This window comes from Orbicella franksi, chromosome 14 (genome assembly GCF_964199315.1).
Source record: "Orbicella franksi chromosome 14, jaOrbFran1.1, whole genome shotgun sequence".
NCBI classification, from domain to species: Eukaryota; Metazoa; Cnidaria; class Anthozoa; order Scleractinia; family Merulinidae; genus Orbicella; species Orbicella franksi.
The window spans coordinates 18,231,081-18,253,971 of record NC_138158.1 but is presented as its reverse complement, the minus strand read 5'-3'; the positions used below and the strand labels follow the sequence as shown (position 1 = coordinate 18,253,971).

The 22,891-nt window shown below is 37.2% G+C and overlaps 2 protein-coding genes across 3 annotated transcripts in view; one reads left to right on the top strand and one right to left on the bottom strand.

Moving 5' to 3' along the window:
• Nucleotides 1–1,331: 1,331 nt before the first annotated feature.
• Nucleotides 1,332–12,398, top strand: LOC145467393 (cAMP-dependent protein kinase catalytic subunit alpha-like). Of its 2 annotated transcripts, XM_081450951.1 has the most exons (12): nt 1,332–1,415; nt 1,614–1,713; nt 5,866–5,927; nt 6,236–6,364; nt 6,920–7,018; nt 7,898–7,980; nt 9,191–9,268; nt 9,528–9,576; nt 9,937–10,032; nt 10,570–10,692; nt 10,812–10,976; nt 11,534–12,398. In XM_081450951.1, the coding sequence occupies exons 2-12, from the start codon at nt 1,677–1,679 to the stop codon at nt 11,657–11,659; spliced, it is 1,047 nt and encodes a 348-aa protein (XP_081307077.1). In that variant the 5' UTR covers nt 1,332–1,415; nt 1,614–1,676; the 3' UTR covers nt 11,660–12,398. The 2 variants fall into 2 exon arrangements, with proteins under 2 accessions (XP_081307077.1, XP_081307076.1); XM_081450950.1 differs by lacking the exons at nt 1,332–1,415; nt 1,614–1,713 and adding an exon at nt 1,741–5,780.
• A 2,527-nt stretch (nt 12,399–14,925) lies between these two features.
• Nucleotides 14,926–22,891, bottom strand: part of LOC145467348 (protein HGV2-like) — an 11,026-nt gene continuing 3,060 nt past the window's right edge. The window contains exons 5-15 of the mRNA XM_081450899.1: nt 22,372–22,425; nt 22,152–22,238; nt 21,463–21,917; nt 21,281–21,354; nt 20,532–20,605; nt 19,394–19,484; nt 17,791–18,025; nt 16,574–16,615; nt 16,175–16,243; nt 16,022–16,066; nt 14,926–15,118 (exon numbers count right to left, since the gene is read on the bottom strand). Of these exons, the coding sequence (XP_081307025.1) occupies nt 14,963–15,118; nt 16,022–16,066; nt 16,175–16,243; nt 16,574–16,615; nt 17,791–18,025; nt 19,394–19,484; nt 20,532–20,605; nt 21,281–21,354; nt 21,463–21,917; nt 22,152–22,238; nt 22,372–22,425 (1,382 nt within the window). The 3' untranslated portion in view covers nt 14,926–14,962. The remainder of the gene's footprint in view (nt 15,119–16,021; nt 16,067–16,174; nt 16,244–16,573; nt 16,616–17,790; nt 18,026–19,393; nt 19,485–20,531; nt 20,606–21,280; nt 21,355–21,462; nt 21,918–22,151; nt 22,239–22,371; nt 22,426–22,891) is intronic.

Below are 22,891 nucleotides of genomic sequence, written 5' to 3'. Positions count from 1 at the left end.
AATATTATTAGGTTTCATACATTTCTTTACATTTTTTGGGCTCACAGAATCACACACTCCCAGGAAATTCCAAATCCTTCTGTGGGGGGAGTATGGATATTTTCTGGACCTGCAATTACCTACCAATTAGACTATTCAGCCAATCTCAAACTGTAGTTAAACCAAAGCCAAAACCAAAGTAATTTCCTGATTACTTTTGACACTCAATTGAAAACTGTTCTAACATCAGTGAATTAATTCAATATCTGTATGAGATACAAGCTCTCAAAAGTTCCTCCCCAAAACGACATAATTCAATTTCATTTTAAACGTAATTCAAATATTATTTCAAATATTAAAACATAATTCAAATTTTATTTTATTTCATTACTAATAATAACTTTATTTTAATATCAATAAAATGCTAGCTAGCAGTTTTAACACCACTAATTGAAGACTTTGGCAAGAATTCTAAAATTTTAAATTGTAAAGTATTAATCACAGTTAACTTACAATAATTGTAAGATTAAAATTTAAAACAAACAAGATCATTGAAAAGGATCACTAGATTGTGGGATCAATTTGCTCATGGATCTTTTTTCCAAAGTTTGAAAATTCAAAGAAGTTGTGAATGAAAGCACTCTTTTTGATAAATTGAAATAAAATGAAACTAAAAGATTGTTTGGAGAAAATTTTGATGAACTATGATTATCACTAATTAACTTGAATTATTTCCCTTGCTAGACAGCACACAGTCAATATTTGTGAATTTATTTCTAATACGTTTTCTTTGTAAGGTTTTCGGTTCTAATGGTTACAGAGTAAAATGAAACGCGTGTTAGACAAACAGTCGCTTCCGGGCTTTAAAATTAATTTGTAACATGATTGTATTTATTCCTTACCCAATTTGTAATGAATAGAGAGATTTGTTGTATATTGCCATAGCAACAAAAGGTCAACTCCTGTTCCACAAAATAACAAATGTGTTAAATAACGTTATCAGCATGCAAGTCAAATAAAATATTACACTTGTCCGTAGAATTTTGTAGCAGCTTTTTTGTCGAGTACTTGGAAAGAGAGTTTCAGACTCGACCAAATATGAAACAAGGGTTTGGACAAAAGTAAATAGTATATCGACAAATAGCTCCACGTACGAGAGCGTTAAAGCTATGCAGATTTACGCGGTGAAAAAATAAACAGAAGGATACATAAATTAGTGATTGATGAAAAAGGCTCCTCCCCTTCTGCTCCGAATAACAAACTAGTTTTGGCCTCCAGGGACTTCGGCATAATCGAGATCCCATCCCGTCGATCGATAGTACCTCTCGCAAGTTCACTTCGCTCCTTGATCCAGACAGCTGTGCCATATTTGAAAACAGCGGGCACTTAACGAAGAGGGAAATATCACCATAGTTGTGCTGATAACCGCAGAACAGGTAAAAAAGATCAAATCAAACGTCGAGCGAATATTTATAAAGTGTATAAATAGCTTGCTGTGTCACTGACAAAACAGAAGATCCCTCGGGCCATAAAGCATGGTGCAAACGTTTTGGGCAAAAAGGTTGCCCTTTCGGGTGTTTGAGTTCTTCAATAGTTCGCTACTTTACAATTTTGTCTCCACATTCCATCTGCAGCCGGTACAATTGAAGAAATCTGCCTTGGATTCCTGCAGCGTTTAATCTTGATTTGTAAGTGCCATGCCGTTAGCGAAGAAAGCAGCAAAGAATGACATAAGTAAGTTCTTTGTGTTTTATCGTGTTGATATTGTAGTCTACACTGTGGAAAGAGCTGTCAATTCTGTAGCCACGGCAGGCGTTTATGTAACAACTCGATAAATAACTGAGTTATTCGATGGAATTCGATTTATCAACCAAAGTCACTTGTAAACATAGAGCGGCATTCCTAAAGTGCCCTCGACCATTTGACGTCAATGCAGTTTTGCCACGCAAATATTCTTTTTATTTACAGGCGCTTTGTCTGTGTCGAACTATGTTTCTATTCTCTGCGTTAGATCGGTATTCGATTTAAGAAGTTTAGCTGAAAAGAAGTCTTTACTCCACTTCAGAAAAGTCTGTATCGAAACAATAAATATACTTAAGGTTCTTTTGTGTTTATTTGTGACCTTTCGCTGTAGGGATTCTGTAATGGCTTCTTAATTACAAAGCTGAAAGGTCATTTTAAAGTGACCAAACGTAACTCACGAGTCATTTACCAGTAACTAAAAGTTAATTTTGAATTCAGAAAGCCAATTTAGCGAAATCTAATCTGTCAATACCATTCTAGCGTTTACATAAGGGGGTCTTCGAAGTTTAGGTATTGTTCTAAAACGTTTTTAATATCTCTGACGGCTGTTGATTGATTTGGAGAAGATTTTCTTCTTCATTGTAACACGATCCAGTCGGTAAAATTTACTCAGTTATTTTACCAATGTCGATCGAATAGATAACTCTGCATGAATTGTTACTCTTTCGTGCGTGTACCTTGACCTCTGCGTACATTGTTGCTAAGCAAGCAGTAATATTGGCGTTTCTTTGACCAGGGGTGGAGTCGAGGGTGGGGGTGGGGAGGTGGTTGCACCCTGTTCTTTTTGAAATATCTGGTTCAACTTCACATAGTTTAATTAAACCCCTGGGAGATACAGGGGGAAGGATTTTACTGTGGATCTCCACAAAGAAACAAAGGTTTCAATTGCAAGCACCTAATGCTTCTAAATATTAAGATTGTTGACTGCAAAGAAAAATTTTTCCTTGCTCATAATCATAATGCAAAATATCAATCAATCCATGACTCTACATACTACACAAATCTCTGTAGGATTGCATAATCAGTATCGATGGAACTTTTGGGTTAGTCTGTTCAAGGGTTTCAGTCAGTTGAGGAACAGCGCAAAACACTGAGAAAATAAAGGGGGAGGAGTATCAGGCAACTGTGAAGCTTGCTTTGGTATACCGGAATGTGGTTCAATACCGTATGATTGGTTCATTTTGATAGTAATATTATTGATTGCTATTGAATGACAGTATGCAGAGATGAGAAATGCGATATGGTTTTGGTCAGAGACCTTTCAAAAAGTCTCTCACTTTTGAGTGGGGCAATCCTCACTTATTTTCTTTCTCGCTGTATATTGGTGGTAGAGTCAGGTTGCCTTAGACATGTTATTTTCCAGCTTACCCTATCAGTACCTGCTAGTTCTGTGTCAACTCAGCTTCCAAATTTTTATTTAATAAACAGACTAATACTACATTCCAGGGGCGTAGCCAGGATTTTTCAACGGGGGAGGTCACACGGTGTCAAAGAGGGTACTGACCAGATTTTCATGTCGTTCTCACCACCTGCTGTAGGCTGTTTGCTTAAAAAGGTTTAGAAAAGGGGGGTCATGGGCACCCCAGGATCACCCTAGCTACGCCCCTGTATTCATAGCGTTAGATAATGTAAATTGAGTGGAATTAGTACACATCTACAAAAATGCTTTATAAAACTAACTTCTTGTAGAAGACGGACAGAAATAAAATCAAGATGATAGGTTCCATAACTGAATGCAACAGTATGCTCAAAGTTTAATAATTATCTTGTTGATCATAAAAATAGACTGGTTCCAATTTGGAAATTATAGACAAATATCCTTGTTACTGATTTTTCCAGTATATTCCAGAGAATGTTATGTACCTTATCGCAAAAATATACATATGAAAAACTCCAGTCAAAACTAAATGGGTCGTATTTGAAGTATTGTTTAGCAAATATATTTTGCAAAGTCGACTCCTACTATAGAAGTGGTTCCTTACATTGTATTTGCAGGATGTTTCATTTGGGTGGGTTATTTTATTGTTGTGAAGTGTGATTGAGGCTCTTACGTTTAATGGTTATGAATTATTTGTCCAGTTTATTCCACAGTTGATTTAAACTTTATATTTTTTCTTTGTGATTTGTGAATAAACCCCAGATTTATTGGGACCTTCGTATGTACAATTCTAGATATCTGCTGGACCTCTTTGACAGGGCAAGGCCACAATAGCATGGGCTGTTTTTGCTAAATCCACAGTAGATTTTCCTAGCACATTTAAATTATTAAAAACTGAGGTTCTGGATGCTTCTAAAAAATGTAATAAGGAGTGTCCACAAGGTGGTTGTTGACTGTACAAGATGGCATCATATGACCAATTAATTACGAAATAGAAAGTGTTTACATGTGCCTTGTTTCTATCAAGTTTTAGTGTAAATCTACTAGCGTTCCATAACAAATGCCATTTGCTAATTGGCTATGCTACTCACTGTCTATTCTCTTGTAGATAGTGAGTAGCCTATATATAGCAGTGTGTGCTTAATGACAAACTGACGGTCGCTTCTTTCCATTTTTAAGTCTCTGTGAAGAGGATGTAGATAAAGTTATGAACGGCTAGTAGATTTACACTAAACAACTAGATTATTTAGTCTCAATTTCTATGCGTGATAGTTGACTTGGGCTGTGCCCTCGTCAACTATCATGCAACAGAAATCTGTAGCTCATAATCTAATTGTTTAATAGAATCGCAAGTGCAAGTTTCAGTGAACGAGAAATGCTGTGGGAACACGAGTCAACAGGCGAGTGTTTCCACAGCTTTTTCAAGTTCTCCTAAACTTCCACGAGTGTTTCTATTAAACAATTATTGGATAATTTTATGAGCTCGAGATTTCTATTATGCATAGAAATCGAGAGTGAATACAGCACTGTAATCTAGTTATTTAGTGTAAATCGACTTTGAAAACGTCAAGAAGTGGCCGTCATTTTGTTAACAAGGGTAGACTGTTACACTACTCACTGTAGAATAGATAGTGAGTAGTGTAGCCAATCAGAGAACGGCATTCATGGTAGAACACTAGTAGACTTATACTAAAACTCGATAGAAACACGGAGAACATGACTATTGTTTTCTATTACTTTCAGAAAGTTCTGCCATGAAAAAAAGAAAACTTGTTTACTTTGATTGTCAATATGTAAATTCTCTTTGTTTGCGCCATTATTACGTCAACAACTCACCCTAGTGCTGTGTTGCCATTGACTTATGAAAATACGATTTTAAACCAGTCATGTATATTTTCTTTGGGCTATTTCCTAAATTAAATTAATGTTCACCTCGCTTGGGTGTGAACTTATTTTTGTAGAAAAAGTGGTATATTTTCATGGAAATAATCTGGGCACATTTTCCAGATACAAGGTTCATTGACATTAAAATGTCTTTTTTTCTTGTTATTTGCATTTAGAAAAAAGCCACAATAAACTTAAGCTTAATCTGAGTAAGCTTACATGTTGATGTTATTGATGTTTTTTGGTCAATTTGTAAGGCCATATAGCATTTTGCTAGATTCATGTACCATAAGCTTAGTTTTTTAACTTTGAATAACTGCAGGAAGTTCAGTAGCGGTTATATAAACTAACTATTTTCACCTTCTATCTTTAAATAAGACTCGAACCTTCCTAGAATCAGTCTGGCAATTCTCCTCCGCTTCTGTTTCGTTCAGCTGGAGATTGCCGAACATTTCCATATTTAGTAGTTTCCGATTGTCTGGTTTTTAACCGACCAATGAAAATGCGTCGCTGTGAAAACGGAAAACGTCACTAGGTCTGTCTTTGGCCGGGAGGTTGTCTCTTTGATACCAGCTACGGTGGAAAATACTGAACTAGAATCCAAGTATTTTAGGCAGATTTGTGTGCTGGGTATCAATATTTTTTACTGCAACGAGAACTTCAGAGTATCTTCTATAAGTGGTTGCCCGTTAAGACATGGGCAACGCTCCAACGAAGAGAGGAGACCCAGAAAATGGTATAATAAATTTCGCGGGGGCATCTGTTGTTATACTCATGCAAGCGAAAAACCTTCATGTTTTGTTTTGTTATCTTTCCCGTAGTAAGAGCGTTCCTGAACGAGGCAAAAGAAGAGTTTAATTCAAAATGGGAGCATCCATCACAGGTGAGAATTTTTCTTGTACGTTTGTTAATTATAGAGTCGTATCTTCGTTCGGTTTCAACTAAAAATATATTCACCTTTTTCATGTACACTCTTTTGTTGGGTGAGACTTGTAAATTACTTTAAACGGTGCTCTGTTCTTTAAAGATTGTATTGCGAACAACGGTGCTTGATTCTAAGTCTGCTTGTTGGAAGCACACGATTACAAGATTTTCGTATCGGCGACCCGAAACTTACTTTACCTTTGGAAGTATAATTTCTTTATTGATTTTCGCGATGTCGCTCATGTCATGTCTGTTTGATGCATACAGAATACGGCTGGTTTGGAGGACTTCGAGCGTCTGAAGACCTTGGGAACTGGATCATTTGGTCGTGTTATGCTTGTACAACACAAGAGTAGCTCACGATATTTTGCAATGAAAATATTAGACAAGCAAAAGGTAATCTTGGTTTTGTTCTGTTGAATATATATTGAGTCGGGTTGCCGAAGAATATATTGTTTTTCAAGACGATGACTGGCGGAGGTTTTTATTTTTTAGCTTCGTGAGAATTTTTGTGTTGGAAATCGTCTCCTCACAGTTTGCTTCCTTGGCCGTGGTTAGTCGTAACTAGTTTACCTGTTGCTTTATTTTTGTAGTCGATAATTTCTGTGTTGCTCACGAATTTCAAAATAATGTGAAATGCACAGTGTAAGTTGTAAATAACAACCTGTTCGTCGACTTATTCGCAAATGTTAATTTGAAGATCTGCGCGTCACGTACTAAGACAGCGAAGGCAAATGCATAAAATCGACGTGCTTTTTTTGCACATCTGTTTCCAAGCATAAAATTGCTACATTCTTGTTGTGCTGTGTTTGCAATAGTTGGTCATTCGAAGTGAATGATTACATTAGGATTTGGGGACCAATCTTACAATGTAACAGGTGTTATAGTAAATTAATCATCTTGATTTGAATAACATGTAAGACTTAATGGTGATTTGCTTCAAACTTGAAGGTTGTGAAGTTAAAACAAGTAGAGCACACTTTAAACGAGAAAAGGATCTTGCAAGCCATCACTTTCCCCTTCTTGGTGAATCTGGAATGGCATTTTAAGGTTGGTTGCTTTTGGTTCCAATAATTCCTTTGATCAGTAAGCTAACATTCAAATATACTTGCTTGACTCTGTAAGCACAGTATTTACTTCATCATATTAAATTTTAACTTAAGACAGGTAGCTTATTTTCAACACAAGATAGGTATATTTATAATCTAATTCAATATATGTTAAACTTATCTGGTTATGATATTGACCTAATGACAGAAAGGATTGTTAATGACATTAGAGAATATTGTAAATAGGATTGAAGTTATTTTAACTGTGAACACTGTTAGATTTGTTGTAAACTATCTGCTCAATACTATTTTGTTACTTTTTTTCCTCCTTGATAAGTGACAACTTTAAGGACAGTTAACCTATTGGACACCTAAATACCACTGTTTACACTGCTCTGTTTATTATACTTCAGAAAGTACTCTTTTCTTATCAGACATTCTTTTAACAGTTTTTGTTATTGAGAAGGTCTTGGCATCTTGGCGAGTCTTGGGTATTAACATACATCACCCCTTTTAGAGCAAAGAATTGATCCTAACAAAAAAGCAACTTTTGTTGTCTAGAAAATATAACTGACTAGTTTAGTTAGATGGGATTCCAACTGACACAAACTTTGAACTCAATTTTAGAAACTGTAGATGAAGGCATCAAACGGAGGGTTATGTATTTGTTAATCTGAAATGTACCCATTGATAACAAATAGAAAGTGCATTTAAAAAATGTACATTTTTAAAATGGTTCAATTTTAGGTTAGCTGTTATATGTCCCATATAAGATAACCCCTGAACCTGGGGACAAAAATGATCCTTCAAGAATTTGATTATAAAGATGTCTTTTTGTAGCAGAACCAAGGAAAATGATTTTAATATTTCTTATTATTAGGATAATTCCAACTTGTATATGGTTCTGGAGTTTGTTCTGGGAGGTGAAATGTTCTCTCATCTACGACGTATTGGAAGATTCAGGTAACTAGAAATGATTTTTTTAAATGTAAGGGTAAAGTGTAAGTCTGCTCCCCAATACTTTAGCAGTCTTGTTCATTTCTGCTTATCCTTTCTTGCTTGGGTTACTAGCATGTAGATTATGTTGTGGAATCAGAGGAAAAAATATAGCCCTTGAACCATGCAAGTTTTTCTGGGTTGAACCCCCTTCCCACCCCTTTCAAAATTCTACTTTGGCTTCACACTTTCTTGTAGAATAATATTGTTGTCTTTTGACATACTCCCCCTACTCCCAGGAATCTCCAATGACCTACCTTAGGCTACATGCATGTATTGATTCAACTGCATATTTTGAGTTTGGATGCAAAAGGACTTATAATAATAAGCTTTACACTACTTTCCCCCCCATCTTTGCTTAGAAATATTGATGTCTGTCAATTCATTTAAACGTTTATGGACACAGTTGGACCGTGCTAAATCAAATTCGGTTGTTTCAAATTCCCCATTATCTTGAACTGAAAACCATTTCCCTTGGATTTGACCTTCAGTCATTTACTATTGGCCTTTTTGAACTCCTGCCATTCCAAACTATTTTTTGTTTCCCCTGAGAGTTTGAAATAGTGGGGTTCAACTGTAGAAAGTAGTTACTAATATATATAAGATGAAGAGTAAAGATGATATTTATTCATAGTTCTAAATAGTTGGTCTATTAGACAATGTATCTGACTGTGCATATTATTTTCACTTCTTGGGACATTGCCATAAGAATTTTGATAGTAGTAAATAGCAGTGATAGCCTGTTGAAGCTGATTTATTAGTTTCAAGTTCTGCTGACATGACCTCAAGACAAATATTTTATCACTCGTCCTTTGCGCTTATTTTTAATCACTTCACACATAGCATGTAAAATAAGTCACTTGTTGAGGGTAATTGTTGTTGTACAGGACAGAATATAAGAAATATTTCATACATTTTCCTTCCATATTTTCATCTTCTGTGGGTCTATTACCAACTAACATGACCAGCTCCCAGTTGGCTTGATTCCTCAGTTAGGGGTAGACAACTTTACTGGTGTTGCAGAGGTGATGTGTTTAGGTCGTGTTTGATCCTTAACTTGTTATAAGCTTCCATCACCCTGGTTTTTATTCATTAATTTTTATGTAGGTGTAAGGCTAACTATTTTGTCTATAGCACAAGCAGTTGCTTAGTATGCTTTTTGTAATTTCCATTGCAGTGAAACTCATTCAAGATTCTATGCATCACAGATTGTGTTGGCTTTTGAGTACTTACACTCCCTAGACCTTATATACAGGTAATCAGAGAAATACAGGCTCTTCTATAGGAAAAGTTGTTGGAAGCCCTTTAGGCATCCAACTTTAAAAGTCAGGATGCCCAGTTGACAATCTTGGTGATATCAGTTGATGAATTAATTTAAAAAATAATCCATGAATTAAATTGTTTAATTACTAAAATAATAGTTTACCCATACCTTTAATTTTTTTTATTGATTTTGATATTATTTCAAGCTGGTACCAGTCTTGAATGCTTAAATATATCTGCTTTTATCTCAGGGATCTGAAACCAGAGAATCTTCTCATTGATGAGAAAGGATATTTAAAGGTAAGCAAAGATTATTTAATTAAAGTGGTAAGTTTTATGACAATTAACAACTTTGTAGTGTGAATTTAAAACAACTTGCCCAAACACTGTACTGTAAAGTGGTCCACTGAGACAACTAATTGACAAGATAAACCCATTCAAATTGTGTACTGGAAATGAAGAATTTTCAACTTTGAACAAGTCAAGGCATATTTTGAGATCTTCCTCCTCTGTTGTTGTAAAAAAACAACAACATACAAACAGAAACAACCGTAACAAATAAATTATGTATTCATATTTGAGCTTCACTCATTTATATTCAGTAGCTGAAGGCTAATACTTCGCAAAATACATGAACATCTGGTACATATCACGTTTCAGGTGACAGATTTTGGATTTGCTAAGCGAGTCAAAGGAAGAACATGGACTTTATGTGGAACACCAGAGTACCTTGCTCCTGAGATCATTCTTAGTAAGGTAAACAGCATCAAATCTGCATTACAGTGTATCTTTATGTTCAGCTAAAGATGTGTCTGGTCTACTAAATACAGCTTGTCTCTTTTTGGGATAGCCTTCTGAAAGAGGGGTGCCTCTCTTAAGTGAAATCAGGATAGTTGGATATGGTCCTAACCACACATGAACAAGTTGCATTTTTATCCTTCCACAAAGGAGCCTCTTGTAATCCAATCCATTCATATCTTGGTGTGAAGTCTGTCTACTTTAAGGGATTGACTGTATGAAAAAAATGTGTATTGAATTATGTGACAGTGCCTTTAAAACAAGCCTAGGTATATGTAACTATATTTAAGTTAACGCAGCTAAATTACCCAATGAACAAAAGAGGCCTACCTGCATAAATAATTTAACTCTGGTAGATATGATTAGATAAAAAGATTAAACTCCTCCGTTCCGTTAAAGTCAGACTTAGTCCTTTTACATTTAGGTTGTGACATTAGACTTCTTTGATGTTATGGCCAGTTTTCATTGACATTACAATGTTGTGTTTTCTTGCAGGGTTATAACAAAGCTGTCGATTGGTGGGCTTTAGGTGTTCTCATCTATGAAATGGCTGCTGGATATCCACCCTTCTTTGCTGATCAGCCAATACAGATATATGAAAAGATTGTATCCGGGAAGGTAAGAGAGCAGTGGCTTTTGAGAGTCGTAGCTGTAACAACCAACACTGACATTTTGAAGTCTACTGTACATGTATGACTTAACAATGTGATCTCTTGTCGAATTCCTTGTTTTTTCAGGTGCGCTTCCCTTCACATTTTACCGCTGATCTGAAAGATCTCTTGCGTAACCTTTTGCAAGTAGATCTCACAAAGAGATATGGAAATCTCAAGAATGGTGTGGGAGACATTCGAGGTCATAAATGGTTTAGCTCTACAGACTGGATAGCCATCTATCAACGAAAAGTATGTCATATTCTTTTTACAATGCAACTACTGATAGTCAATTTTGACAATTTTTCAGATATCTGTACATTGTATATTTGGCAATTAACAAAACTGACTTGGATCAGGTCAAAGATGGTGTTACAAAAAGTATCCATATCCTCTCATGAAATGTTTTTTGGCTTGAACTAAGTTCACAGTCAAACCTCCTGTTGCGACCACCCCTCGTAAGCAACCACCTCTCCTCAGCAACCAGTTTTCCAAAATACCTAAAGGTTTCACGTCAAATCACTATATTTAGAACCTCTTGTAAGCAACCACCTCTCATAAACGACCACGACCATTTTCAGAGCTAAAAGTTTGAACTTTTTTTTGTCTTTAACCTCCTGTAAGTGACCACTTGACAGATAATGGAGCAAAAATTGGATAATAATGTGTTGTAACATTATTGCATCCCTGGATAGTACAAGGGACTCAGAATTTGTATCAGTTTTGTAGTGAGAAATCTTACTTTCAAAGGATTTTGTTGTCATTTACTTTGAAGCATTAACTGGATATCAATGTTGTCTTGGTTTAAGGTTGAAGCGCCTTTTATTCCCAAGTGTAAAGGCCCTGGAGATCCCAGCAACTTTGATGATTATGAGGAAGAACCCCTTCGCATATCCACTTCAGAGAAGTGTGCAAAGGAATTTGCAGATTTCTGAAAAGTGATTCATTGACTGTCTAATAACTTACTATTATGTACTTAAGTTATCCAAAAGTGTACAGAACAGTGACTTTAATATATCAAACATTCTTGGAGAGGAACAAGCAGGCCCTTGATGGATGGGATGACATTTTGGATGTTATCTCTTTGCTTGTTAGTTCCTTGTGTTGTTCTAGAACTTCATCATAAAGCCTTTTTATTTATATAAACAACTTCGATTATAGTAGAGTTAGCAGAAAATTTTTAAAAGCAGGCATGTAAATGTTTTATTTGTAATTTATACATATATGTAATTTGCAAATTCATATTTCTAGAACACACAAGAATGTGTCATATCTAATTACGTTTCATCCCAGTGTTCATCATTTAACATTCAATAAAGATTGTGCCTGCAAATTAAAGATCTCTGTAATTGCTTTATTGAACCTTTAGAAATACTTGGAAGCAGATTTTCACAGAGGCTAGACAAGAATAAATTTATTTATTTGTAAACACATTCTCGGCTTGAAAAATCAGTGCAGAGTATTTGTAAGTTTGTCTTCCAAAATGTTTTTCATCCAAAATGACCAATGTTCAGATTCAATACTTGTTGGTCACTGCATGTTTCAAATGCCTCTTGGTTATTTCTTAAAGTTCCAAAAAAAATATTGTTCTAATGTTCTAATGTTACATGTGCCTTGTAAGTTTATTTATAATCTAGAATATTAATCCAGGGCAATAAAATTTAAACAGTTAAATGAACTAGACATTTTTGCTGTGTTTCAGAGGGTGCTTTACGTAATCAACATCAGACTCTAGTGTGACCACCATGACCATTTTATGCTATTTTAACTTAAAAGGGGGCATTAGAAATTGTTTTTTTCTTTTTTATGGATTGAAAGTTATGAATGAAAATAAGGAATAGACAATACCTGCAGCCTTTTAGACTTCACCCTGAGTAATCAGGGTTGATAGCATTTAGCCTATGCACCCCCCCCCCCCCCCAGCCCCTGTCTACCTCCAAGTCCAGTTTCTCATGCCACTGACGGTTATCCTGGGTTTCTGTAGCAGTCAACAACACACTGGATGGGGTGCTAGCCCATTGCAGGGTTACCCCCAGCATATAAATGCCAAACTTGGCAGAGAATGGTTCTGTCCACCGTAAATAGAGGGAAGTGGTTTAAAGAAGCCCAGCAAACACCAAAGAAGCAAACAAACAGGCTAAGATTTATGTTGGAAGTTTCTTTACCCTGCACATCTTTTGTTCAATGCTCATAGAATATGCCAACCTCCTTCCAAGAGAGGACCCTGGAAACGAGGTTGACAATATGCACGAATTACATAATTGCAATGCTTCTATTGGATAGTTGTTAGAGCACACATAACCACCTTTTGTATTTGTCAGGTTTTGTGCAGGGTCAACCCCCCAAAATAGCCAACAAAAACATACAAAAAAGAGTGACGAACACAGTGTGGGTACTATAGGGCTACTTTGCCTCTCCAATCCAAAGGGGTTTCCAAAGATCGTGAAAACATGTTGAAAATGTTTCCTAACTTGAACAAGTCGAATAAATTTAAGCAAACCTTAAAAAACTACCCCCAAGCATGCCCCTAGTCACGAAAAGGAAAATTTTGTTGGATAAATCTTAAGTCCCAAAAACAATTTGTAAAAACACCTGGAACAGAAAAAATCACTACCTTACTTTGGCAAAGATAATTAAAACTTCCGAGTTCATGTGAAATTTCTCTTTATTCAAGAGAAGACAGGTGTAGAAGAGGAATTTCCACTTGCCGTAGATTCAAAGCAGTAATGGATTGGGGCACCTCCAAGGCTTGGCCAAATTTCGGACAAACAGCTCTCAACTTTTCCTTGCTCTAGGCAAGGCGTGGTTTAATATTTAGGTTTACTCGCCAGGTGACTTGAATTGCCTGGGCCCTTGTCCATCGGATAAGTGAGAATGGAAGGAAAGTTGCTTGCCTGGAAGGAAATATACTCAGACAGCACTTTCTTTGAGCCCTGAATTGTGCTTTAAGGGCCCATTAACCGATCTTTTCAAGCCGTTACTAAGGAAAATTTAGTCTCATATAACCTCATCATTTTTAGTTAGTTCAGTTATTTCATGTGTTTCAATTTTTTCACTATCAGTAACACTAGTGGTGACGTCATCAGGCCACGCCCATGGTCATGTGACTAATACAGAAAAAATGTAAAGGCTCCAAGGCAAATTACTTTCTTGGGATTTTTTTCATTGATTTAATATTTTAATTTAAATCCTCATTATACTATGCATCGATTTTGTTTCATTTCTAAATTGTCAGATTTTGAGAGCATTTCAAAATATTGAAAAATTCGTAATTTTCTGAAAAAGACATAGTTTCAAAAAAGGAATGCATAGCTATGTTGCCAACATTGGCTTTAATCGAAATTCATTGAAAAAGGCTGGATTTAATGAAAAACTGCATTTCCTTTAGCATTTAAAGAAACCAGAAGTGCGCCTGATATCTATTGGAAGTCACCCTATCAGCGCGTGCGCAATTTACACTACCAGCGCACTTTGGCAAGATCAAACAAAGCCACACGGAGTTAGTTTTTCTCTTTTTTTTGCTCTTGTTTTTCTGTCCTCTTATTTTGTCTTTGCTTGTACTTTTTTCACTTTGCATTTTGCGAAACACGAAGAAAAACATCTTAAATGTATGTGAATTTGCAAGTTTTTGAGTTGTTTTTATTTTCCGTGCTCAGGCTGACGTAAGTAACCGGAAGTGAAATTTCACCTGCTTAGCAACGCGTGCGAGCGCGTGCATGAATCAGTTAATGGGCCCTTAACATCTCACTGTACATAGTTCATATAATGTGATCGTCCGGGTGAGGGTAGTTCTGAAGAGAACTATTGTTGGTGACTGACGTCAGTAAGGTTGTCGAAACATCAGTCACCAACAACAGTTCTTTTCAGAACTACCGTCACCCGGACAATCACACTATACGCACTACTGATACTCCTGGGTTCAAACCATTTACTATGACACTGCACATAGCAGGGGCTACAGCAGACAACATACAAAAATCGCCTTGCTTGAGAAGACACTGTGTATATGTGGGCTGAGAGGGAGGGGGGGGGGTGCGAGGGAGGGAAGACTCCTACATTGCACCAGACGTCAAGCACACAAGCCAATTTGAGATTACCAGGCTGGGTAGGAAGAGACTGAATGCAGAGCTGAGATGGACTCAGGTAACGGCACCTATTCAAGTAATATATATATATTTTTTTCATACCATTAGTTTGCAAATATCTTGTTACTTTATTTACAAAATATGACAACATTTCTAGCTTTCTTTCGTGGAAGTGACACCTCCATTTGGAACATGTCCATTTTCAGCAATAACAGGAGCTGCCGGCGGGTCCTCCTCCTTACGTGCCTTTTTAACTGGTGCTTCTGTGTTTTGAGCTACAGTACTATCACCCTCTTCTTCAGGCTTCCTCTAGGGCAAACAGGAAGACCAAAACAGACTGAATACAAAGTATTTGTAGGGCATAATTTCCATTAGTGTTGTTTTTGCTTGTCACACAATCTCATCTTAGAGGAAAGATTGCATGACAAGCTATGAGCATTCATTAGTAGCCATCACACTAATTATCAGTTAGGGATGAAGAATGGTAAATGCGAGACTTTGTGAGACAGCAAGACGAGTGTTTTTATCTGCGAGTCTGAGACATTTTGACTTATTAGATTGCGAGACTGAGACTTCAAAGTGTTTTGAGTGCCAGTGTGAGACGTTCAGACTCTTAAAATTCAAGCCCCAGATTTAGCTGAGAGCTAGAATGAGCTTGTACAGCCTTTTAGCCGGCTTCTTCGAGCTGGCTGGAACTGGAAATTCTGGCACTAAAATAGACGTTGTGGTAGGTTTTGTAGCTTTTTGTGGAATTCAGACAATTTAGGAGAAATTAGCATTAACTTTTTCTCAGAAATTTGAAAGTTGCTTCATTGAAATTCAATATCAAGTGACAAGAAGATTTCATTTATAAAAACAGATCATGTAAACAAATCCAGAGTTTGAGACCCTTAGCCTTGTGAAAAATCAATACTCCTAGACAGCTTTGTATAAAAATCGAGACTGCAAGACGCATGTACCGGTAACTGCTAAAAAAAAACGAGACTGTGAGACTCACGAAATTCGACTAAAATTTTGTGAGACCCAGAGATTTTGAAGGACCATTCGCCACCCCTTGAGCAGTGAGATTTATAATTATATATATACTGTTTTAAAAAAGGATGATTTCTTAGGTAACAATGGAAGTTCACAAGATGGGCAATCTGTAGACTTCTGATCACAATCATTAAATTTTTGTTAACCAATTTCATTTTGAGAGGCATTTCTCCTGACCTTTCTGCGGACTGGTATCATCGTAGCAGGTTGCTTAATTGGTATCTAAACAAGATACAAACAGCATAATGTCATATTATGTCAATCAAAAACATGAAAGTATCAAACCAATAAATCCTAAACCAACCATGCATTAAATCAATATTTTCTTACCGTGCTTGCAGGCACATCACTTTTGCCTTGTCCACTTGACCCAAAGCCCTCTTCTGTAGTTGATTCAGGCTTCAAAAAATAAAAATCCAGAGTTGTAGTGACTGCTCTTGAAAAACGCATTTAATAATTCATCAAGCTTAAAGAAAAGAATTCATGACCATGACAGTGTTTGGATATCCGAGATTTTACAACTTTATTTCTCCATTTTCTCCTCAGATTTAGTTTCTATTGGAAAGACATATATCAAACACTCACAACCATGTTTGATCACATTTCCAAACATCTCTATGTTCGTCAAAAATACACCACTACATGTATTTTCACCTCTCTTCTCGGTGTTTGGAAATGTGGTCAAAGACAGTCTTTCGTGTTTGATGTATGATGTCTAATGCATTTCACCTGAGTGCCAGCAGAATTCATCATCTCTTGAGCATCATCAACCTACCAGCAACAAAGAACCAGAGAACTTTATCACAAAATTATGCACCTATTGACTTTAAGCTGGAACAAAAGGGAGTTCTCAGCAACTGTTCATTTGTAAGTCCACAATAAGGGAAAAAAGGAAACTAATAGCCCATTTCAGATTTGCCTTAATTAAGCCTCTCTATCAAAGCGAGGCCTGGTGCACAACCAATAGTATGAAAATGAAAGATCATGTGTACTAAAGGCATCTGCGGCCCAGTGTCGATCAATAACCTCGCTCGATACTCAATTGACACTCCATCAACACCTCAGTTGACACTTGATTGGCACTCCATCAACATCTCCATCAACAGTTGGCTAAGAGTCTACTAATTTTTGATCGATTCATATGAGTCGCTCGACACTCAGCCAACTATCTACCGACTGTTGATCAAGTGTTGATACAGTGTTGACCGAGTATCGATCGGGATGTCAGTCAAGAGTAACAATCAACACTTCACAGCGGATGCCTTTAGTACACATGACCCAAAATGAGTTGAACTTGCATGTGAATGAAATCTCATTTGCACATAAAAGGATGGGTACCAAAACTAGAAATAAGCAAGAGGTTAAAGGTAATTTGGAAATGAGAAAATAATAAATTGCTTTAAATTTACTTATTTTAAGGTAATATGAAGCATTGCAGTGTAGTTTAGTTCAGTTCAGTTTAGTGTATTGTTTTCATGTTTGACTTTTTTCTGTACACTTAGGCCCCATACACATTCCACCAGAGAAATTTGACAACGTCACAGCTTTATTTCTACGGTTAGGCCTACCATCTACACTAATCTGTCATGAAAATAGAACTTTTCACACATGGTCTTCAAACCAGAGGAATTTGAAAATACCGGCTTGCTTTCAAGTGTGGACAGAAAACATTTTGAAAACAGAGCTTTTCAAAGAAAATCAAATCACAATAATCATGTGATTTCCCTGCACAAGTCTTTCTCAAAAACAAATCCAAAATGGCCATGATTGTTGCATTTTGAAACTTCTCCAGCACTGCGTGGACAGAAAACATTTGATACGTTTTCATATTTCTCCACTATAGTGTGAATGGGGCCCTTAATTCTACTGTACTGTTTGTATTGATTGAGGGTATCGATTGACGCTCGACTGCAGATGCCTTTGTACACATGATCCAACCAACTTACTCTAGCTTTGATTTCTGGATACACGTTCTGCAACTCTTCAAGTTCTTTTCTATCCACTACACATGGATTGTCATCTGTGGCTTTTCCTTTTCCTTTGCTCTTGGACTCCCATTCTGCAATGCGAGCTTCTAACTTTTCAGTCCTGAGTTTTATAACATCTAAGGCTTGATTAAAGAAGTCCTTTGCTTTGGTGTAATTTGGTTGTAAGCTGTAAGCCAGACCCATATTATAAGCTCTTTGGACACTGTTAAGGATAAAATTATTGTGATTTCTACTAAAACACACTGGTTTAATTCTGACAGTGTATTGAACAAAGGAAACTGTGTTCTTCTCAGGAACGCACTTTATGAAATGTACTCAGTTAATTTACAGTCTTATAAGAAGGGCTCAGAGACAATGTTTTAGCAACAAGGTAACAAAGTAACCATGTAGACATGTCAGATCACGTGTACTAAAGGCATCCCCAGTCGAGTGTCGATCGATACTATTGATTGACCTTCGATCAACACTCAATCAATATCTAGATCAACATCTCGATTGATACTTGGTTGACACTAGGTCGACACTCAATCAACATCTCGATCAACACCCAATCAACACTCAATCAAGTGTCAGTCAATATACAACCAAGTGTTAACTGACTCATGTATCGATCAACATTCGAGCACTTAAGGTATTGTGGTGGTGAAGATTACACATGTTGATGGTTCCAAGAGCTGTGCCAGTTGGGATTTTCGCATCCAATTGTTTCAAATATGACAGAGAGAGTGGCCTTAGGAGAGCCCAGCCCTCCAGGTTTGGGGTTTTGTTTGGGATTTATTCTCCCATTTTCTAGTCTCTGTGGACAAAATACTTTGACTACAGAAATGGGAAACAATCTCAGTCAGTAAACTGGCAGTAACTCAATGACCTGCTGTGCTTGAAAAGAAGATTTCACTGTATGGGAGGACAGAGGCATTATGACTATGGGTCAAAGCAGATAGGAAGTACCAATCACAGGGGTTGTCACTAAGTGCCGGCTGCCAGCGAAATTCACCGGCTGAGAAAGAGGTGATCACCAGCTGGATTTTGCTGGGGGATCACTCGGTAAAACACAATGAATAGTGTAGGTTGCAAACATGCAATGATTCAATATCTGAACCATATCAAACCATCCAAATGAAAAGTTTGGAAAATTCATGACTGCCTTGAGTATCGGTGCCACTATACCAAGTAATTGAAATAAAATCTTGTTTTGAGCACTTGTTTAGCGTGTTCTCTTTCTGTATACTGCATCCACCATTTTGTAAACACGAAGCTTGGTAGCCCTGCATTCAAAATGTTGCACAAGATTGGGGATGAAAATTTTGTTCCAGGTCTCTTGCGAAAATGGTGAGTGGCTCAATGAAACTCTTAGCCAGGAGACCAATTTCTTAGCTATAACCCTGCAACTGGTTATGGTCATTGGGAATGGCTAACCAAAATGGAGGGTGTATGTAGAGTGCTGGGAAGTACACTTTTTCCCACCCTGTTCTGGACCTTGGGAGAAGGAGCTGATGAAGACGACAAGGGATATTCCTCGGTTTACTATTGTAACATCAACAAATATTGTAAATAAGGATACGTTTCTGCGATAAGTCTGTCATCGGGTTGTAAATGCTTCAGTTGAAGATCAAGACACTTTTGAAACTCCTCTGCTGCTGTCCCAAATTGTTCTGGAATCAAAAGTCGGCCACATATATAAGTTAGTGAGCAGTTTACCAGTGTCAATCCAAACAGGCTTGTTAAGATAAAAAGTAGATCCTTACTTGTCTGTATAGAGACAACATTAACTACTAGAACATTGCCAAGGTCAGTAGAGCCTTGAATAACTCATTTCACTTCACCAGAGGGAGGCACGGTGGCCTCATGGTCAGTGCGCTCGTTTCCGGATCGAGCAGTCCGGGTTCGAGCCCTGGCCAGGGACATTGTGTTGTGTTCTTGGGCAAGACACTTTTCTCTCACAGTGGCTCTCTCCACCCAGGTGTATAAATGGGTATCGGCGAACTTAATGCTGGGGGTAACCCTGGGATGGACTAGCATCCCATCCAGGGGGCAGTAGAAATACTCGTAGTCACTTCATGCTACAGAAACCAGGATAAGCTCTGCCCTGGTGGGTCACTTGGCTCGTATGCAGACTTAACCTTTTACCTTCCTTTACCAAGAGAGAGTTAGTTATTATAAGTGCTTTGTAAGCCCATAACCAGCATAAAGCCACTTGTTGTAACATTGTTGGTCTCCCATCCAGGGATTTCATTAAGCATTTTCAGCGGGAAGGTAACCGGTTTTCACATTCAGGCAAAACTTTTTTAACTGGACTTCTTTAGAAGAAAAAAATTCCTAGATAGATGGTCAAGTCAGTCTGGCAAATCATCCCCACAGCCAGTCAATAGACCAATAACGATATATAAAAATTCAGCCTAACCCAATAGACCTCAGCACGAGGCTCTGGGGAATAAACCCCACAAACTCTGTAGTTATTCCCCAGAGTCTTGTACTGAGGTCTATTGTTTTAGGCTGAATTCTAATATATCAAAATTGGTCTATTGCCTGGTGTCCAGCCCTAATTTAAACCCCTGCCTACCCCTAACATTTTTCCAGGTTGCCCAGAACAACAGTTCCCCAGTGCCAAAATTCCTTTTGGGGGTAAGATATATAAAATTATCATATTTTCAAATTATTGAACAACAAATATTAAAAGGCCATTTTGTCACAGCAGTTACCTTGCTCTAGTTGAATTTCTCCAAGTTTGAGGTAAACTTCTCCCAAGTTCAACTGAGACTCTTTGCTGTCTTGCCTAAAAATGCACCAGACAACCTTAATCACTGGTTATCAGACAAATAATAATAAACAATAATTACCAAAACAGAACAGAGTTTTATTATCAGCTGTCTAATGCATAATTACCAGTGGAGAGAAGGGTTGACGATTGATAAAATCTGATACAACAAAACAACAATTTTTGACTCGTCACAAAAAATTCTGAGATTTCAAAATCAAATCAAAAGTTTCTGACCAATGATTTTCTAGGTGCCATTTGCCATCCCTAACAGAGCTATGTTTGAAACCAGTTATGAGTTGCATATCCTTAGCTTTGAGAATATTCATTAAACATTCCCTATTCCTTTGGTTTCAAAATATTCATCCAACATTCTCTAAAAACTACTTGTTGAGTAGTTGTACAGCAAATATTACAATAAGCCATATTGTTATGGGGGCGGGGCTAAGATTGTATGTAAACAACTGCATCAATATTATTGAGCTATTTTAAAAGGTTTGCCTTTTCAATATACCACACGAAACACTGATAATCGTAGTACTTCCTGGCTGGAGTCCTGTTTATGAGAGTTCTGAGAGAAAGACATTTGTTTTGCATTCACATTTTACTCTAGCTTGTGAGATCTAGCCCTATCCTCTGTTTAACTGTAATAAAAGTTTTTAATGTCTTCTAAATGATAAGGTAAGTGCAAACCTTAAAAATATAAGGCGGGCCAGTTCCAGAAATTCCCAGGCCAGCTGCATAGTTGGAACATCTGCATCCTCATCCTGATTCAAAAATTATTCAGCCATTTAAATAATACACCCCACACGTGTAGCGACAAGCTCAATACAAAGGAAATCAAAATCAATACAAAATGCTTTTTTTGGATATACCTCTTGTCCCTCTGCAGCAGCGCCTTCGGCATTATCTTCTCCCTGATCATCATCTGCATTACCTTCTTCTTCATCCTCCCCTTCTTCTTCCTCCATTGCCTCATCTTCGCCCTCCTCTTCTTCACCCTCCTTTGCCTCTATTTCACCTTTCTTCTCTCCTTCTTCAGCCTCTTTCCCTTCTCCTTCAGCCCCCTTTCCTCCTTCTTTGGCCTCTCCCCCTCCTTCTTTGTCTACAGGCACCTCTTTTTTACCCTTGTTTTCCTCTTTTTCACCTTCTCTCTCTCCTTCTTTTTCCTTATTCTTCTCTTCTGCTGTTTTTTCTGTCGATGCTGTATCCTCTGATTTTGCTCCACTTTCTGCTTCATTTTCATTTTTTGCTTCCTCACCCTCGTCTCGCTTGTCTCCCTTGTTAGTATCTTGATCTTTGCCTTCCTTATCTTTCTCCCCAGAATCTGCTTTTGGAGTCAAATAAAAAAAAAAAATGATAATACCGGTAATTAACTTTGCAGCTTCATGCCCTACAACACAATATAGACAAGTGAACTGCTGTTTGAGGGATCTACAAACCACAACATTTGTCGTTAAAGCTGGTATATACATGTATAGCACAACACGGTATTCAATTTTTGTCAGCAATTCTCATTTACTTTTCTGTTTATAATTTTTCAGATGAGTTTTGTGTAGTTTACCTTCCTCTTCCTCTGCCATAGCATCATGGACATCATCTCTGATCTTCTCCTTAGTGCTAGGACTCATTTCTTTAATCTTTGGACCAACTATAACAGTTCAAACTTGCTTTAGACAACTATAACCATCACCAGTCACTCACCATCAGTAAAACTAACAGAATAATATTATTAAGAGCTACAGCTGTGAAGCATCACTCTTCAATAAAGGTAGTAAAATTACCTGTTCCCATCTTTTCCTCATCTTCATCACTGCTTTCTCCACTTTTTGGTTCAACTGTAGTTCAACATTGGAAACAAAAATATTATGATTTAAAATAATAGTTTTTCTGAAATTTTCAGAACCTCTCATGTTCACATATAAAATAAATAAAGTAAAACTTGTTCTCCACGGGACTTTTCCGAGGTTAAAATGTTTTTAAAAGGCGACGTTTTGGACAATTTTATTGCTCCTCTTTAGGCACTGTAGTTCTATCTCAATATGGTGGACTTTGTTGTCATTTTGCATCAGCAGCTCAGTTGTTTTGTTGACCGATGTACACCCGCAGTCAATAGATTTTCTCAGTGAGATTAGTGCTACCCACTTATCAGGGCAGGAAAAAAAATTTTGAAATCCAGTTACCCAGTCAGCCGGTAGACTTCAGTTTTCAGATGTCCCCACTAAAATATCGCTTGCCCAATAGGTATGCAATGTTCATGGCTTATCAACTTCATCATTTACTGGGTGATTAGATAATTACTGT

What these genes read in the sequence shown, in the direction of transcription:
- LOC145467393 (XM_081450950.1), top strand. Translation starts at nt 5,741, where the DNA reads ATGGGCAACGCTCCAACGAAGAGAGGAGACCCAGAAAATG. An exon ending in ATGAGAAAGGATATTTAAAG is followed by an intron (nt 9,577 to 9,936) that starts GTAAGCAAAGAT and finishes ATCACGTTTCAG; the next exon opens with GTGACAGATTTTGGATTTGC. An exon ending in CTGAGATCATTCTTAGTAAG is followed by an intron (nt 10,033 to 10,569) that starts GTAAACAGCATC and finishes GTTTTCTTGCAG; the next exon opens with GGTTATAACAAAGCTGTCGA.